We start from the raw sequence: 19,238 nt of genomic DNA, 5'->3' as shown, positions 1-19,238 counted from the left end.
CTCTGGTTACGGCCACCAGCACCGCGAGGATCCGGTGCACAGTTTGTGGAGCGCGATCGAACTGGCCTGGCGATCGCTAGGGGCCCCACGAGACCCCGGCGATCATTATCCACGGCACAGGTCCGATCCTCTCGGGGGCGCAAGATGGGAAATTAATGTCCGGAGCCGGTGCCGAAGAGCCGGTGAAATCATTTAAACTACCCGCGAAGACGCTACTTCAGGCGCGTCCAGGCGGTCTTGCACTTTCCTTCGGCCCGAGAAAAAAAAACCGGCGGACGCTAAATTACTCGCCGGCGCGGCGCACAACGTCGGTCGGTTCGGGTGGATCATCTAATTTTCGAGCGAATCTAATGAGCTCTCGAGAGGAGCGCCTTTCACGCACGCTAGCTAGCGATCGCGATCTATGCGCCTTGCGCACCTCGGTTTGGCGTACAGCGATTCGAAGATTAAAACCTGCTCACTCGATCATTTCGGCCTTCGGTGTCGATCGTCTCAAGCGTTATGTCGTTCGCCCCGTTCGCTGGCTTACACTTTTTTGCGCGACCCCGGCTCCGAGGGTCGCCAGCAAAGTTGGAGTTGGACCGCTGCGCTCCGCTGCGTTGTCATTTTCGTCAAGCCCGAAAATCCAATTGTCATGTATCCCCCCCACCATGTGGGGGGTTGGGTGCGGCTCTCGCAGTGCCACTTCGACATGTTCGACCGTTGTTCGCCCAGTTCGTCTGGGCGAACTGGTCGACGCCGCTCGCCGAATAAATGTTTATTGTGATACGATTAATTTTAATTTGATGTTAGATTTAAGTGAGCAGATTAGAATCATCAATCACGCCAGACGAAAGTGTCTCGTCAGGGAAGGGGAGGGGTGAGGGGTACCGCGGAACGGTACACAGGCAGTGCGAACACATCCCGCAGCCGATCCCGTGGCCCCGGGAAGCCCGCGGACGCGAGAGTCCAGGATCTCGTAGGCTTGGGACCAGATCTAATCTGAGACGGGTTTTTGGTTCGTTTCGAGTGAATTAACCCGCTCTGCCGTGGCAGAAAACGGTGGGAAGGAGAAAAAGAGAGCGAGAGGAACAGGGACACACACATACACCGAATAAGGCGCGCGCTTCGACGAGCGGTGCCAGTGACGACGACGAGATCGGATCTATTGACAATCCGGAACGAATTCCTCCGGTGCTGGTGACTTGGACTGCGGTTCGGCTGCTGCGGTTCGTTAAGTGGGTCCCAACCCACCGTGTGTTGCCGGTTCGCAAAGCAGATCGGCGCGCCCTGGGATCGCCCTCGCCAATTCCTGTGGCGCGAGTGAAAGGTGTGACCATTTTGGGAGCATCGAGCTCGAGAAGACATCGCACTGGCACGCCACAGAAGAAAGTAGCCAGCGTCTGTGCTTGAAAAATCAATATCCGGCCGCTGGTGGTGCTTTGCCGACCGACACGCCAGTTCATCGACATCCGGAGTCCGGAGGAGGCCGGGCGAATCAGGTTTTACTGCTACGGCCAGGTTCTGGCGCATCGCCCCGAAGGCTTCATTAGCAGACTCCCGGCGGCCAGCCAGCCATCTTACCTAATGCGGGGCCTGGAAATTGAACAATTAAATCATCCAAAGCTCACAAATCCCCGGGAGACGCCCGGCCCGGCCGACGGCCGAAGCAAAGTGGAGAAGCAAAACGGAAATCCATATCCACATTCCAAACGAGGATTGGGATTCGAAATTGGATTGAAACCTTTTACCAGCTGCTGCCTGCTGCCAGTCCAGCCGTGGCGTGCCTTGGACGTTTCTTCGTACGAAATAATTACCTCTCGAGGAGGCCTCCGTGTGCCGGAGATTTGGTATTCTATTTCCTAAACCACATAATTTCCATCGTTTCGCCCGGGCCGCGGCTCATCGTCCGGCGGCCCCAAAAGAACCATCATCCTCATCACGGCCGCCGCCGCGGTGATTGAGAAAAAGGCCACTTACACGTCGAAACGAAGGATGATTTGTGGCGCTCGCCCGAGATCGCAGACCCGCCACCTCGCTGCCGTGTTTCCCCCGTCTGGGCGCACATTTGGGGCTTCAAAGTTTTGCGCACCAAACCCGCGAATGTAAAGCCCTGAAATGGATCGCCCTGGTACGTGGTTGCGTACGCTGGGTTGGGCTGCGTGCTGAAACTGCGCAGCACACACACACGCACAAACACTGCTGTCATTTGCACGGTTTTTTGTGACACGGTCTTTCTCTCCCGCGGTGTTTCTGGTAGGGTAATTCGCGGGTTTTCGATTTCAAATCACCCCAAAAGCATGATGGACGCTGATGAAGACATCAACGATCGACAACGGCAGTTTTATCTGCTGCCACCTCGAGAGGCCAAGTCGAGCGTAAGTTTTATTGGTGTCTCACTCCGCTTCGTTTGTGGCTCCAATAACTCTCGACATGGCCTCTCGGTTTCAATCAGTCATCCACATAGACCCGTCCCTGGTTTAATCCGTAGTAAAACCTCGGAATAGGAGAACAGCGTTTACAGCGCTTAGCGCTTTCGCCTTTCGAGCCCTCTTCGTGCCCTCCACGATCACACGGCACGGCGCGGGTTGGTCGTGGGTCGATTCGTCCCGATCGATCTCCATCCTGGATTGGCGCGAGACCTGAACCGAACCACGGGGCCCGACCGACGGATTGAAATACTTTTAATTACATGCTTCGATGGGCATTAATAGAATTAAATCGTAAACGTATAAGTATTCCGGTGCGTCGTCGTCGTCGCCGTTGTCCGGATGGTCCGTGGTCCCGAAACACGCCGTTACTAATGCGTGCCGGACCAGGTACAGGATGGTTCGGATCTCGACGTCTGGACGTCTGGGGCGGAGGGGTCATAACTGAGGGGCTACCATTCACGCCGCAAAGTGATCGCCGGCAGGAAGCATGATTCCCGAAAACACTCCACACTCCGTTAGCGGAACGCGGAAACTGACGCCCGCATTTGTCTCGCCCGATCGGTCACACACAGATCGGGCTGCGAGTGCCTCCGTTTCCCCCAAAACATCAACCGACCATAGGTACAGCACACGGCTACAACTTGTGGCGTATCGGGTTGTTCAATAAGCTTTGCGTTTCTATAACAGAGGGCACTGCTACCAGCCGAATTAATTTTTTCATGTTGATACACTCTTCATATGAACGTATCTGAGGTTTCATTTCAATCGGTCACTTCATTCTTTGTGAAGCGTTTTCGAAAGGATAAAGTGAATTTTGTGCGTCAACTCATCACTATGGATGAGGCTTGGGTCTATCACCATGATCCTGAGTTAAGACAAGAGGCTATAGAGTGATGTGAACCTGATTCTTCGGCTCCGGAACGAGCACAAAACTTATTGAACACCCCGGCGGTACAGCGGCTTCTCTGGCAGCCACTCCGTAGGACCAAAGTTGGCGAGGCATCCGCGAGCACCAAATCGTTGCGACTGAAGGACCGCAGTCCGGATTTGGCGAATTAGATTAGATGAGTTGTGTATTTTGGGCAGTGGAGCATGGCCACAACTTGTGGCCCTAGCCTCTGCCGACACGGCCCATAACGGCGGCGGACAATGCGACTTCGGCGCGGCGAGTGCTCCGAATACCGCAACCGCCGGGGAATCCGACTACGAAATGTGCGCCACAAGAGAGTGGCGCGGTTCCACGCGCGCAGTTCATTTCAATGCAAGAGGCCGACCGCTCGGTCGGTCGGCGGGTGAAAAGCATTTTTGTTTGTACCGCGTGCGGCCGGGCCCCCCTTCCCCGAGGTCGCCACGCGGTGGGCGCTGAATGCTGAATGCTGTTAATATGTTACATTTCTTCGTTGCGCAGCCCCCCTAGGTTCAAGTTCCTCCACCGAGAGAGAGAGGTCGGAAACTTCTTTCACCTGGGCAAAGCCATCCGGTCCCGGACCCCGTTTCATGTGGCTGCGCGGGCGCGTGCCGGGGCAGGCGGTGGACTAGTTGTACATGTTTATTTATCGTTTGTCCCGCGCCCCCTCCGTGGCTCCATCCATCGACCAGAGGCAGGAATCCCAATGTGTGTGCCTGTGCCCGTCGCCCAACTCTTCCGACTTCTCGGCGGCCGGCTTTTCGCCGAAGAATTTCGCAGGCGGCCACAAGATGCCAATTTCACCGGTTTGCCTATCGCGATGGGCGTCGCCACCCCTCGCGCCCGCGTGTGTGTGTGTGTGTGTGTTGGGGAAAAGTTTTCACCGATCTGCCGATCTCCGCTGTGCCGCCGGAATTCTAAGCATACCCGCTTCGTAAATGGTGTAATTGCATTCGGTTTGTTGGCCGCTCGGGGTTGGCACCGTAGGAGCGCCCATTCTCCGCCACCACCCCCTTGCTGTTGTTGTTGTTCAATGATCTCTAACGCGAGCAATGGGAGGCGCAAGCTCCGGCTCGGCACGATTCCGGGCCTCCTCACGTCCACACCGGCGTAAGATGGCGGGTAGATTTATTTATCATATCTTCTGTTGCCTGCGCCCACCTGATGCAACGACGGGGTCTTGCCAGCAGAAGCTGCAGGGGGCCCGCCGGGCCGCGTGTGCCCGGGAACAGGTTCTCGAAACTGATAATAACATTTTACGACCACAAGGCGGCCCGCAGAACCTCGGAACAGGTTCACACAACTTGCCGCGATCGACGGCGATCGTCGATTTACACACAAACCGCGGCCGTTCCGGCGTGTTCACGTTGCTCTGGACCCTCCCCGCTGTCGCCGGAAACGGAGCACACGGTGAGTGAAAGATTAACGACGAGGGCGACCTCTGGCGGAGCGCGCACTCTCGTAACTTTATGGCCGGTGTCGTCGCCGGGCCGAGAGAGTTTAACGCACTAATCGCGTTCGCTGGTTCGCGTCCGTGTGAAACGCAGTCGTAACGCAATCCGCAGAGCCTACCGGACACCGGAGAGGGTAGAGCGTAACTTAAAACTACCTCACAGAGCACTAGGATTCTGTTGCTGGCCTGCGGAGAAACTGCAACACTGCACAAGCGAGAACGGCAAGCCCCGGAAGATGCTCCAGCTACGGGGTGGAGTGCCTCCAGGGGCAACCCTGGACCAAAGTGACAGTTGGGTCGGGACCGAGAAACAGCGAGAAACATCTCCATTTTCAACATTCTGGGGGCCCACAGACCGTCCGTCGGTTTCAGCTTTCGGTTTGCGGATTGCGGGATTGGGTTACCCCCGGCTAGGAAGGCCGAGACCGTCTTTGGTGGTGAGCGAAAAAGTCTCCACATCCTCCAGCGTCTTGTTGACAGTCCGGGTTAAAAATAAGAATGATGTTGGCCGATCTCGGTGTGCGTCGGTCCCGGTAAACGGTAAACTTCCCGGTGACGATCCTCCAGTGCTCTCCAGCGCCAGCGCCGGTCCCGGTCCCACTTGAGGCCATCATCAGTCCAGGGTGGTGAGGCACCGAAATGTGGCTCACAAAGCCGGTAGCGGCGCACTCGAAAAGCTGACGCCATTTGACGATGATGATGAAATTGTTATGCGGTTCCCACCAAGCACTCCGACAGGCGGGTACTCGTCTCGTCAAGGACCCGTGGACCACCACTTTGGACCCGCGGACCGAAAGGACCGCGAAGAATGTGGGCGCGCGTAGGCGCGCAGTACTCTGAACTTTTGGATGCTGATGGATGTGAGCCGAAAGAGAGAGAGAGGTCCAGGCTGACCTTCGGCAAAGCGCTAATGGCGTTTGGGACCGGATTTGTAATCAATCTTTCAATCCGATGATGGGTCCCAGATTTTAATTTAGCCTTTTCCTGGGGGTGGTGTGGGATGTGGTAAGAAAAGTTCCACCCCCGGAAACTTGTGTGTGTCCTTTATCCCAAATCGAACGGAAGATCGATCTCGGAAGGTTCCAGGAATCAAACACACACACACACCCAGAAGGCCCTCTTCCCTGTGGGTTCTGGAAAAGTTTTCTCGTTTCGGCGGACGAGAGATGGTTTCGGTCGGCTGTGTCAACGGTTTGGCGGAACGGACACACCCGGAACGAGGTCGAGTAGCTGACGACAAAAAAAAACAGCATCGAGCGACCAACCGACCGACCGGACCGACCGGAAACAGGGTATCGGATGAGCCACAGAGGGACAGAGGAGTTTGTGATTTATCGCCAAGCGGAAGCGGGAAGCACAACGGAGACGGCGACGCTGGGCCGTTGGGATTCGGTCGGTTTACATCGGAGGTCTTCTGTTTCAATCCCGGTCCGGCCCGGCTTGGCCCGGCCCGAAGTGCACCAGAAGCAAAGACAATAAACCACAAGAATGTTTGTTCGCCCCGAATCCCGGTCACGGTGAGATGTGGAAGACTTGGACCCCTTTTTTGCATAACTCACCAACGGCAGCAGCAGAGTATCCGATTTCATATTTGATCGGAAGCCCTTAGACTCTCTCTGGGAGGGACCAGGAGTTTGGAGCTGCCTGCTCCACACGTTCGCACACGTCCCATAGCGGCGACGAAGGCGACGGGCTTATTAAGACGGGTTGTTGGACGGACGGGCCAATAAGGGACGCGCCCCGAAACTCAAATATTAAAATGAAGGGTTCATTTGTGCAGTTGATTTACTTTCGCTTGTAATCTGAACTCCGGGGCCGGGTCCGCGATGGGATCCTGGGACCGCCGGGTTCCCAAGAGTTTTTCCCCATTCTGGAGGCCCCGGCCACCAGGCAGGCGTAAAGTCCGGGCGTAAAGTCTAAGAAAATCGGTTGCGCCTATTGACGTCACCACCGACGACGACGGCTCCGTAGGTTGGGCATTCCCGAAAAGTTCCACCGGTGATCGGGTGATGCGGCGGCGTAACCGTTGGAGAATTGTTGCGCCCGCGCCCACGCCCGCCTTTATCTGGCGGCAAACAATCCGTTTGATGGGAAACAAACTTTGTACTTAAACACTGATTGTTTAACATGTGGGCTAAAAAGTACCGAGCCTAAGTAGGAAATCGTAATCATCAACGTAATCTCCTCCAAGAGCCACACAATCATTCCTGTGCCGCTCCAATTTTTCAATACCACTTTTGTAGAACGATTTGTGTTTTGCCTTAAAATAGTGACTCGGTGTGACTCGGTGCGTTGTCTTGATGAAACAACTCCAATAACGTTGTATAATATTAACTATTGGTGGTATTTCCCTTTTTAAGATAATCGCAGTATATTAAGTAATCGCAATATTACACTACGCACATCCCAAAATACCGAGACCATAACCTTTCCAGCCGATTGGTGTGCTTTCGACCACTTTGGATGAGGTTCACCACTTGCTCTCGACGTTTGTTTGTTATTTATGGAGGAATGGAGTACTTGCAACACTTTCCAAGCCACTGCTTCGCTTGAACGGTAATTTAGGCTCAGGACTTTTCAACCCATGTGTTACCACCGCCCCACGACTTATCGTGTGCCGTGTGTGCGCTTTCGACGAAACGGCTGAAAGGCGGCCGGTTTGACGTTTGGGATTGGGAAGTGTCATAAATTCTTGTGTGGTTCCGGTCGCTCCTCACGGTACACGGCACCGGCGTGTGAACCACCGCCGTTGCCGCCGTCGTCTTCAGATCTCGAGAGCTGCGCGCTGTTTGTGTACCACCACCACACCCTGATCCTGATCCTGGTCCTGCCGCCGCCGCCGCCGCTGGTGGTCGTGCACTCGCCTTCGCGGCCGCCTGCCACTTATCAGCCGCGGCGGGTTTCTGCGCGATGATCTAACCCACCGTGTGTTTGCCAAAAATAACCCCCGAATGTCATTCGGGGGGTCCGTGAAATGGCGAAAGTAAATAAATGCTTACGCCCCAAACGACGACGACGACTTGATCGACGCTAATCGTATGCAAAGTACCGGAGCTCCGATCGGTCCAGACCAGAATGATGCAGAGCGATTGGAGCCAAGACACACACACAGACAGTCGCAGCCACAGAACGCAGCGGGGCGTCTTCGACGTCCGAAAAAGTCAATGTCTTCATCTCCGGGTCGAGTCCTCCGGGAGGTGGTGGTCCTCCGAAGACACCGACGGCTTGCACCGTCTTCTCCCATGGGAACGCCGTGAGATCCGAGCCGAAGCTCGGGGAGTGAAAATGCCCAATAAGCTCGTCTTCCTGTCCGGACTTGCGCAACGCATCATTAGACCCTGGACAGCGCCGTGTAGCCGTGTGTGTTTTGTGTGCACACCAGGCGCTTTCATTAGCAGCCGCAGAGACAGCTTCCCAGAACTTAGCCCAACACGGCGGCTAGGAACGGTGGTCCCGGGACCTGGGCACCATCAGCAGAAACGTCCAGCATTACCAGCGGCGAAGCGAGGGACCATCATCATGTTCGTTCGCGAAGTCGCGGTCGGTAATAGTAGAACCGGAGGAAAAACACCGAACTGCGCAGAGTCATGTAAATTAGCGTCGCGAACGTCCGGGGGGGGATCCAGTGACCGACGGCGGAGTACCGTAAGCGGCCTACGGCGGGGAGCCCTAGTTCTTCTCCACGCCAGCACCAGACGGGTTCCCATACGCACCGGCCGATGGTCCGGTCAGCGGGCTCGTCCGCGCGCGTAATTGATGATGAGCCCGGATGGTTCCATGGTCCCAGCTTCCAGTCCACGGCTCCCAGTGTTTTAGAGCTGACCGAGAGATGTTGGCCTACATATTGGGGCCCGTGGAACTAGGAAATCGATTGCGCACCACCTCGCTGGGCTGGGTCCTACAGATTAACGGCCGCGCTTAGGTTAAACTTCATCACTCACAGGCGGGGGCCTGTGTCGATCGTACTTCGGAAACTAAGCCCTACAAAGCCCCGGATCGAGCTGAAGGGCCACCTGAAGCCGTCGGTGGCGATGATGGAGATCGCGGATCGCGGTGGACGGCGATTTGTGGGTCCCCACACACGCAGCAGGGCGGCCACCACACCACAGCTCTACTAAATCTCCATTAAAATGTTTCATTTTTCTTCGCTCGTTACGCTCGGAGACGGACTCGGACGCTCGGGGACTCGGACCGGACGCGACCGACGGAGCGAAGTGTGCTCCGACCAGAAGACCAGGTAAACCAGATTTATAGTTTCCTTCGACGCATCGCGGTTTCTGCTGTTGTTTTTGCCTGTGGTTGTGGCCACTGGTCGACTGGTCTGGCGTTTTCGACGATCGTCGTCCGCGAGGCGCCCACAGACCCACAGAGATCAATCGCCGCCAGAGATGCTGGAGCAGATGCTGAGCCTAAGTCACCGGTCACCGGTCCACAGGCAGGAAGGAAGTCATAATTTGTTCCCCGCTCCAGCGCCAGCTAGAGTGTCTATGGTCGGTGGTGGTCGTAAAACCGAAGACCTGTGGCAGCAGGATGCCCTCTGGCATCTCTCTCACGGCCAGCCACCCTGCTGGTCGGCCTGTCGGTCACGCGCCCTGGTCGATCTCCGCCGGGGTCAGGGAGCTTCGATTTTTATGGGCTCAATCAAGCGCTCGTAAAACGCAATAATGCGAAGTAGGCAAACATGTCCCGAATCCGCCAGGGGGCGCCCAGGGCACCCAGCGCGATCTGAACGATCCGATTACCACCCGTCCCGGTGATTGATGAGAGCGCTGGTGGACCGGACTACAACTATGTGGCGCGCTCAAGATGTGACAGTTCGAGCTACGGCGATGAGTATTTTGGTTTCCACCCGGAGCGCGCGATCGCCTTTCACCAGATGCTGCTGATTGTTGGCGCCGAAGCGATAGGGAACCGGTGCAGGTGAATCGGTCGGTAATCAAGGAACCGGCAGAGCTCCTGCCAAACGATCGATTGCCGAGTCGCGACGACGACACCAACCGACCGATGACGATGCGAGTGCGCAAATGATCACTTGCGCCGGATGATTGGCGTGCAGTGCCGCCCGATGCTTAGCGCAAGCGGATCCGACCCGCGAGAGCCCGCGAGCCTTCCGTGCGCCGTCACGACATTCACACAGCGCCCGGTAGAGGCGCTCTCGGCGCGCGCTCGCGCACACGCAAAATGAATGGCTATCGCGATGTGGCGCGGCGGCCCAACAGCAGCATCCGCTCGCAAGAAGGACTGCCGCGGAGAGCCCGCGGTCCGGGCGGGCGGATGTGAAGCAAAGGTAAGCGAAGGAAAAAGGGGAAAAAATAATGCTCAACATGAGCACGCCACATCCTTGGGCGCGAGCAAGAAGAAAAGATCGAGTGAATATTATTATGATAATTAGTTTCCAGCAGCCAGCCGGGCAGCCGGTTAGCAGCCGGCTCCCTCGGCTGCCTCGCTGCGACCTGAGCGGCGAAACCGTGAGGGACGCTCCGCCCATGCGGGGTGGGGAGCCCGAGCCGTATCCTTTACCACTCCCGCCTTTAATAACTGTAATTATGGTGCCGAAAAATTTTTATATTCATACTGTTCGGCCGCGGCCATGTTCCTTTTTTTTGGTCCGTTCAGTTTGGAGGTTGTTTTCAGTGTTTGGTCCCGCTTCTCGCTTCTCGCTCTTTCTTTCGGTTGCTCGTTCGGTTCCCCCTGTTTTAGGATTTGTTTTCTCGATTTTTCTGTATCGCGTTTGCGCTACTCAAAGTTATCTGGGCTTCGGTGGGCTTCGTTAGTCGCTAGCGGTCAGCCCGTTTGATGCCGTCCCGTTCGTAGAACTCAGAGGTTTTCGGTTGGGTAAAAACGCGATCGGCACACACGCGAATCGTTCCTATTGAACCTCGACTTCTCCTTCTTCTGTCGGTCGGTCGCCGGATCAGCATTCACCGGGAAAGCATTCGTGTTTTATTCATGGCCATGTAGTCCCTTTGAAGGGCGATCTCCAGACGCGCCCGAAGGAGCGCTACAAGAAACGAAAAAAAACTGAATGTCGCTCGACTCCTCCAGCCAGCTGGCTGACAGGTTGCTGGCCGGCCGGTGCGCGGTTGGCCATGTTGGCCACGTCGGTCACGAGGACCGCGGCGCGTGGTGCACGCGGCACCGAGAGACAGTTTTCACGCGGCCCGCGGGCTCGCAATTTTATGCGCGAAACCCGTTCGACAGCTCTGCAGCAGCTGCAGCTGGTTCCGCTCTGTACGGCGGGGCCTACGACACGACACAAAGTTTGCGACGACGATGGCGAGTTTTGTTGGCCGACCGAATTCCGAGATATTCGAGCGCACAGAAGGACGAACGCAGGTTCAACAGAAAGCTGGCGTCCGTCCGTCCGTCCTGGCGTGCTGGCGAAATTGGAATGTTATTAATTGCCTCGTCGGATGGAGCCCCCTGCGGGAGGGAGCCGGGGGGAAGCGAGGGGCCGATGACCACTGACAGATGAGCAGCAGGAGCCGCACCGCGTCCTGGTGCGCCGCCGGTGCTCGTTAATATTCTTCAACCCATGCTTCAGTTCTGGGCGATCTTTTACGATGCCCTCGCGCGCTCTCTCTCTCTCTTCTCTCTCTTTCGCTCGTGCTTCCTCTGCGGCTGGTCCTGTGACACACGCAACGCCTTATCTCGCTCGCCAGTTCGCCGAACATCGGTCGTACCCGCCCGGGGCTCTGGAGGGTCCGACCAGATATCCCGCCGCAGATAAGAAGGGGGTTTCGGAATTGATTACAGGAAATCAAATTCCGACGACGAATCCGGCGAGGTATCGCGACTTTGGCCCGCAGGCTGCAGCAGGTTGCAGCGCGTGTGTTTCTGGGACACACCGGACCGTCCGTTCCCGTCCCGGTTTTCCCGGACAACCTTTTTCGGCGACACACTGGGCGACTTTACTGGGGGTTCTCAAGCCACCAGCGCCCCCGGGGCGTTCATTACGAACCCGTTCCCGTGATCGCGCGATCGGAAAGGGCCAACCAACTCAGATCCCGAAAGAAACTGGAGCACACCGGAGTGGATGGTGGTGGAACTCCCGGGAGCGGCCCAAAAGCATCGGTGAAGTCGGTGAAAGGTGTTGCCGATTTCAGTTGGGTTCGAGGGACGGTGAACCTGTTCTTCGGGCCGATAACGGAGCACTCGCGTCGGAGAGGGCATTTCCGGTTTCGGGGTTTCCCGGCGCAGAATGATTTGTTTGCACCCGCAGGGCGAATAGGGCGTCATTTGCATAAACCAATGGTCGTAATTGCGGGACTCGGAGAGGCCGCGTTTAAAGTGACATTTAAAACATCGACATCGAGCTCGCCAGTCGAGAAGGGCTGCCCCATCGTTTAACCATTTCTGGTCCACCGGATTCCACGGCCACGCGCGCTCGCTGCTTCGCATGCTCGCAACAGTTGGTAATTAGGCTTTGCAAGAAGTTGTTCGGCGATTTGCGGCGCTTCCAATTTGTAGCACCCATCTCCACATCTGGCCGAAGGCCGGCCGGAGTCAGATACCCAGCAGCCAGCCACACACGCACGCAACATCGTTGCGTGCGCCGTGCACATGCGAGAGCGCTCCGGACAAGGCCTGGACGTGCACCTGCGTTTTGAAGGTTAGCCTTGGGGCGAGAAATAAATCCTCGGGACAGCTCGAGCTGTTAAACGAGCTTGGCTCATCAAATACTGGGACCTCTTGGACACACACACTGCTGCGCATTGATACCTAGGGAAATTTGGCCAGTCAACAACTGTCAAAGGTCCGGAACCTTTCCGGACCAAACCTTTTGCATATGAATGATGATGATGATAATGATGTGATGATGGCTGTGACAGTTGGCAGTAATTTACCCCAATCTCCATTCCAAATATTTTTCTTCAATGAGTACAACGCTCGGAACTGTTTTGACCGATGTTTGCCCCATTTCTGACGTAACCCTAGGCCGAGTTTGGTACGACAAGAGTTTGTAAACACAGTTGAGGTGGTAATGGAAGCATCAGTGAACAGGAACTACATGCAACCAATGCCGGCGCAAACGATCCCGGCACCCGGACAAGATAAAGGGGTTGGACTATTTGGACATTCTGTCAGGCGCCGGGCGCCGATGCCTGCGGTGTCCGGATCGAGCGAGAAACTCCAGAAACTCACGTCTCACGGCCCGGGGGCCTCGGCTACACGCAATTACATGTCACACGTCGTGGTCCGTGTCTGTGGACCTCATCTCTCGCAGCCGGAGCTAAGCGGGAAATCTGTTTTACGAGCAGCACACCATTATCCATCAACCAGGAAGGTCTTTTATGCGTGGTCGCTTCGAGTGGCCATCTTCCCCCCGTTCGGGGTTCGTACCTCCCCGGGGGCTTTAGTTTCTCTTCAACGTTTATCGCTCCCCACGCTCGCTGGGAGGGTAACCGGAAATGGCGGGCGGGCGGGCGTAGTGAAACGCACATATGTGGCCACCAGTCTAGTGCAGCCACACGCGCATGTGTCCGTGTGGGGCTTCAGGCATCCTCTCCGTGGCCCCGAAGGAGGCATCTCCAATTTGGCTCCAATTTTCTATTTCCGATTGTTTTGCAAAAATACCGGAAACCGATTTATGGGTGCCGAAGGGGGAGGGGAAGCGCACCAATTTGCGTACCGAACCCCGTTTTGCGAACCCCGATCCGACCGGCGACCCCTAGGCAACCGCTAGGATTGATTTACGGCCGACCGGCCGGAAGTCGACTTTTGAACTCGAACCCCACGCAGCCCGTGCGCTCGTGGTCGGATCGCTCGATCCGATCGATTACACCCGGACCGCAATTACGGCCAACTGTTCCACTGGAGGGAAGACGAAGCAGTCGGGAACCACCGCCCGAAATCGCTGCGTAGACGCCTCCGATCCTTGGGCGACCATATGACGAGCACCGCGCACGTCGGACTTATCGGGGGCGCGTGTGCAGGAAATTGAGCAGCCCTTCGCAGGCGACCCAGGAAAGTAGGGATCACCTTGCAGCACGGTGACAGACGCCTGATCTGGCGCTGGCGACAGGTTGCGCCCGTTGCTAGAACCCACTGGACGATCCCGCTTCGGCGGCACCAGTAAATAGTTTCTGAAATGACATTTTAATTGCCCGCAGACGCCGTGTCGTCGCCTTAGCATCTGGCGCTTAAGTGGACGCGAAGTTCAAAAGCAACTAATCCCCTCGCCGCTCACCGTCGACCGGCGGACCACACGCGGCCAGGAGGCCAGATGGCCCCTTCTTGAGAGCGCTCCCACCGAGATCATTCATTCACCGAGCGGACCCTGAAACGCGGAACCGGATCGGACCGAATCGGACGCAACCCCTGAATGCCTCAATCGGTTATGGAAGCTTACTCGGAATGGGAACTCGGCCACCGCGAGAGAATGGACGCGACACGCCTGGTCCCCCGGACGACTTCCGTGGCCGCAGCGCAGCGATGCGACGCCCGGGTGCTTAATCTTGTTTTCCCGATTTTCCCATGCCGACCCGGGGACCACGATCAATCTCGGGACCGCGACTAATGCTCACCTCGCCTGTCTGTGTGCATCATCATCATCTTGGATTCGACGACGACGACGACGACGACGATGAGGGCGATCGGTGGCACCATCGGTATCGGTATCATTAAGTCTCCCAGCCCAGGGGACGATTATCCACACACACCGCCGCGCAGCACAGCACACTCTGGCAGCAACTCCGGTCCGGGAATGTCTGACCAACGTGTGCCTAATTCGGTTACCGACCATCCGGATCACCTCGGGAACGCAAGGGGGAACTGGGAAATTATCGTTATTTAAAAAATGCCTTACGCCGAAAAGCTCTCTGGCTCCATTCTTCCTCCAACTATCGTTGCTGGAGACGCTGGGCCGCGAAAAGAATGGACGAGCTACCGACCGACGGATGATGGGAAGCCGGCGTCTCTACGGGCGGTTTTTTCTTTCGGTCGGATGGGGAGGGTAATGAGACACCGACCTGATGGGGGTTCCTCTCGGACAGACGGGCCAATATTTCGACAAATTCGACACCTACCGAGACCTACGTTTCGCTCGCGGTACTTTCAGATTTTGTCCAGCGTCCCGGCGTTGTTTCGGGCCCGGAGGTGAAGGTGTCGACAAGCGGGCCCCGAACAGAGAAACCCGCCCGTCACCCGTAAGCGACCCCAAAATGACGTGGAATGACGATCCATCATTAGAGCAAACAGCGCGCCGGGGCACCGGTAGTCGCGCGCAATAATCCGGCCGAGCCGATCCGGGGCGAAAGAATGAAATAATAAGCGAAATTAATCGTAATGATATTTAATAACAGTAATGGGCGGCTTTCCGGTGAGCTGGGCGGCTGCTAAAAGCCCCCAGCCCCGAAGCGCCGCCGTGGAATGGAATGTTTGCGTCGTTTGCCAAAAAACCGAAATGCCGAAAAGCATTAGAAACCTGAATGGCGGCTGTTTGGAGTTTTGGACGGTACCCTCACTCACCGAGGGCTTGATTGCGCCGTCGTCGGGGGCATGCTGCGCCGCTGTGTCGAAAGATGAAAACATAACCTGGCCTGAGGCCCAGAAAAAAACGGCGACATCGGTCGATTACCCGACAGCGATAGGGGCCTGAGATGTAGTGAACAATCGAATCGACGGAAGAAAACGTGGCCCAAAACACAACACACGCCACAACAATCATCATCATCATCGTCGTCAACTCGCGTGATCGCGTTTTTGCTAATCCGCGATCTGCGCGATCCGATTCCTCGCTGTGTCGCTATTTATGTTGCTTCCCCTTATTCATTTGGGCGTTCCCGGCTTCGCGTCGGAATGCGTAATTGTCACCCGAGCGAAACAATAGAATGGGTTTCACTTCCCCCTGGACCGGCTTTTCGATGTTTTTCTCCCATTTTCACGTTGCACGGGGCGCGTGTGCCATCGGGCCGTGCGTTTTTCGGGGGCTAGGGCTCGTTAGCGTTGCCGCACTACTGCTCGTGTGCCAAATTTCGGCTCCCTCCTTAATAACGTAGCCCCAAGCTGGAACTGGGCGATGATATGGGTGCCGAAGCAAACAAAAACAACCAATGGACAAGACGGCAGACAGAAACAGAAATGGATTATCCAAGGAGCAGCCCGCCGCCAGAGAGAGCGAATGTAACGAAAATAGGCCGCGATCGAAGCCTAACTGGGGTGTGTTGGGTTGGTCCGAAAGTGCTGCGCGGTTTCTTTTATGATAAGTGACAGAAGGCCTTTTAGGAGGGCTTTTGGGAAGAGCACCCCAACTGCGTTACTGTTATTGGGCTATTTGGAGGTTTCAGGGAAAATGCACAGAAAATATGCTCGACAATCAAACCCATTTTTGATGTGGCTCTAACTGGGCATCCATTACACCGGGGCGTCATTACAACCTCCATCAAACCGTAGCTGGAGATTCTTTTGTTCCAAATCGTAGCTTTCCCCGGTGTCTGTCGAACGCAATGCTTAACAACCGAGGAGACAACCAACGTAACTAACATTCCATTCCCACAAAATGGAAATATTAGGAGTGCTCGGCAAACTTGCCATCAACTAAGCGCTGGTTAATGTGACGATTGACCGATCCGGAGCTTGCTGGACGAAAGTATCGGAAACCGCGCGATACTTTCGGACCGTCCCAACCTGATTTGTTTTTGTTTTACTGTTTCTCGCAACCGCGCGCGATCAACGCGATCGTAACGAGGCCACCGTTTGTTGGTGGCGATTGGCGATCGCAGACACTGAAGGCGATCAACCGAAGGCAACCAACAGCACGGCGGCAAGAAGTTGCGGAAACTGTGCGGAAACTTTTGACACCTACGCACCAGCAGCAACGAAGCGCAATCACGAACTACGCGCCGGAATCCAGACGACGACCGACCGTTAGAGCCAACCCACCGGGTGTCTAGTGTGCGCAGGCAGAGGGAGAGGCGCTGTAATAACTCGTTTCCGTGTCGCAAGCCCCACCCACCCACGGAGGACGCGCCCAACCCGCCAGCAATCCGCCGGTGGCGAATGTGCGAAGATTCAATCTTTCGCCGGACTGGGAATGGGTGTCCTTGTTCGAGATTGTCTTTGGCCGGCGTGTCGGTGTCGGTTCTCGCCGGTTCCTCCTTTGGCTCACCTGAAGCTTGCCCTGACTTTTTCTTCTTTTTCGTCGGTCCACCACCGGGCCCGACACACCAAGGCTCGTTACTTTGGCATTAGCGAGGCGTTGTCGCGACGCACCGCACCTACACCGCGCTCGCGCCTTGATCGCGGCACCGCGGCAGTGATAAATGAGTGCTGCGACCGAGCGTGGGCTGCGCGCCTTTCGATCCTCTCAGCGAGAGTCGCCGGGTCCTGGTGCGCCGGCGTAAGATAAGACGACGGGGCTTAACGAACAGGACAGGACTGCATTGTCGCGATCGTCGTCGTCGTCGAACGATTGTCTTTTCTGGAGCCGTTTTTTATTTGTTGTGTGGTGAAGCGTTTTTGTTGTTGTTGTCGCCCAGGATGACATTCCGGGCGGCGGGGCGATCGCAATCCGCGGCCGCCAGTGGTGCGTGGGAACGAATTCTTGGGGCCGTCTCGTTTCAAGCGTTCGCGTTTTTTGCCCCCCAACGCCCGAACACCGCTGGCCCCCCAAATCGGTGCGACCTCCGTGATTGCGTGGAGGCGTTCACACGACCGGGTTCAGGGGTTCGCTGCCGTCACGGCGGCGGTCGTCCACGCGAGGCCGACCCGGGGGTGAACTACTTTCGAAGTGCTGAATAAATTTTGATTGACTGAGTACATACTTCATCGAAGGCGAGCGAGAAATTCAATCAAGAAAATCACATCATCGGAGCGAGCCGGCCGCTCCCGGGGTCTGAAAGTGGCCGTGTCTTCTCCGCCGGGTCGCGTTAATTGTTTAAAAGCATAACTCGGCGATCAGAGGAGGCCACGGCTCGGAAGAGGCCTCACATGGCGAGAAAAGACCGAGCGGGCTTTCTTATCAAGGCGGGCTCAAGCCACGAACGCAAAGTGTAAACAAACGCGCGGAATGTGTCAAACTCGAGCCACGCACACAACACAACAAACAACCAGAACCCTCGAATTGACAGTTGATACTAATCACCACCGAAAGCACGCGAGACGAACCGCAGCCGACGGAGCGAGCCTCCTTTGATCTCCTACAGGCCTCGGCAGCAAGAAAATCCATTAGCATACTCTAGTTGTTGTCACTGGTCCCAGGCACGGCACGGCACGGCACGGCACGGCACGGCACGGCACGGCACGGCACGGCACACTGGTATGTCGTTAATTTGGTTCGCCCAAAAGCTCCAAGGCCCTGCAGAGAAGGTAGTGTGCAATTTAGCGGGCTCCCCGCCGAGGTGGAAATTGAATTAAAGCGCCCGCGACCAAGCGATGCGGAAAGGTGGCGAAAGTGTCGGCCTACCGGTCCCCGGCACCCTCTCTGGCCCCACATCCCCAAATTTACATCGCGTCCGGGCGGGTGATTAGATTAATTTCCTTTCCGTTCCAGAGGTGCTAAGTGGGCGAGTGGTCGGCCCGAGAAACCGTCTCACCGGTGTCTTCAGGGCGCATCGGAATGCCGCGTGGCATTCCCGTCGCGGGTCTCATTACCACACCGTTCGGCGTTCGGGACTGTTTCACGCGAAACGCGAAACGTATTTGCGTGATTCACGCAACCTGTGGCGGTGGCTGGGGAAAGCCCTCGCGTCTGAATCACGCGCAAGGGAGCCCGTTGCGTGACGATCGTTTGTGATCTTCGCGTGCCGCGCACCTTGATGAGGTGCACTATGCTGCAACGCTCCGACCCCAAGGCCTTTCGAGCGCCGCAGCAACGGCCGATTTTCCCTTTCCGATAAGAATTCACAATCGGGCTCCGAGCGGTGTGATTTGTGGCCCATTCTCTACCCGCGAAACCCTTCCCTTGGGGCAGCTGTGGACCAAAAAAAAACACCGGAAGCCGGCACCTGCTGCCGGTGGCTTCGCTGGTGATCGATGAGGTTGAAAACGGCTTCGCGGGCTACTTACTTGGGCGTACGGCGGCGAGACTGATCGTGGCGATCGCCACCATAACCGGCAGCACTAGCTCCATCGTTCCCGAAGTGCGGAGTGCGACGTCGAGCGAAGGGAACCCTGAGTTGCTTCGTTTAATTCGTATTTTATCTTCTCCCCGGCACTTCCCGATAGTGGCTCGCGGGGCTCGAAGCGGAAGCGCTGCCTAGCGCTGCCAATGCTGGTTCCGGGCTCGCTTTCGGGCGCTCGCGTTCGTTTGTTTGTTTTTAATGAGCTTTTCACAATTTTTATAGCCCCAGCTTCACGGGATCGTCAGGCGGCGGCGGCGGCGGTTGCGGTAGCGACGAACCCGGCGGACGCATTCGAAATTCGAAATTCGGAAACGGAAACCAACACACCCGCGGGGAAGCTCGTTCGCTCGCTCGCTCGTGGGACCCGCTACACTACGCACGGTGCGGCCTTCTCCTCTATCGCC

General features: G+C 56.5%; 1 protein-coding gene across 1 annotated transcript in view; it reads right to left on the bottom strand.

Moving 5' to 3' along the window:
- LOC128270041 (uncharacterized) overlaps positions 1-18,842 on the bottom strand; it is a 32,028-nt gene extending 13,186 nt beyond the window's left edge. Inside the window, exon 1 of the mRNA XM_053007444.1 lies at positions 18,779-18,842. Within this exon, the coding sequence (XP_052863404.1) occupies positions 18,779-18,842 (64 nt within the window). The remainder of the gene's footprint in view (positions 1-18,778) is intronic.
- Positions 18,843-19,238: the final 396 nt, after the last annotated feature.

Source organism: Anopheles cruzii, chromosome 3 (assembly GCF_943734635.1).
Source record: "Anopheles cruzii chromosome 3, idAnoCruzAS_RS32_06, whole genome shotgun sequence".
Classification (NCBI taxonomy): domain Eukaryota; kingdom Metazoa; phylum Arthropoda; class Insecta; order Diptera; family Culicidae; genus Anopheles; species Anopheles cruzii.
This window is presented reverse-complemented; position numbering and strand designations above follow the sequence as displayed.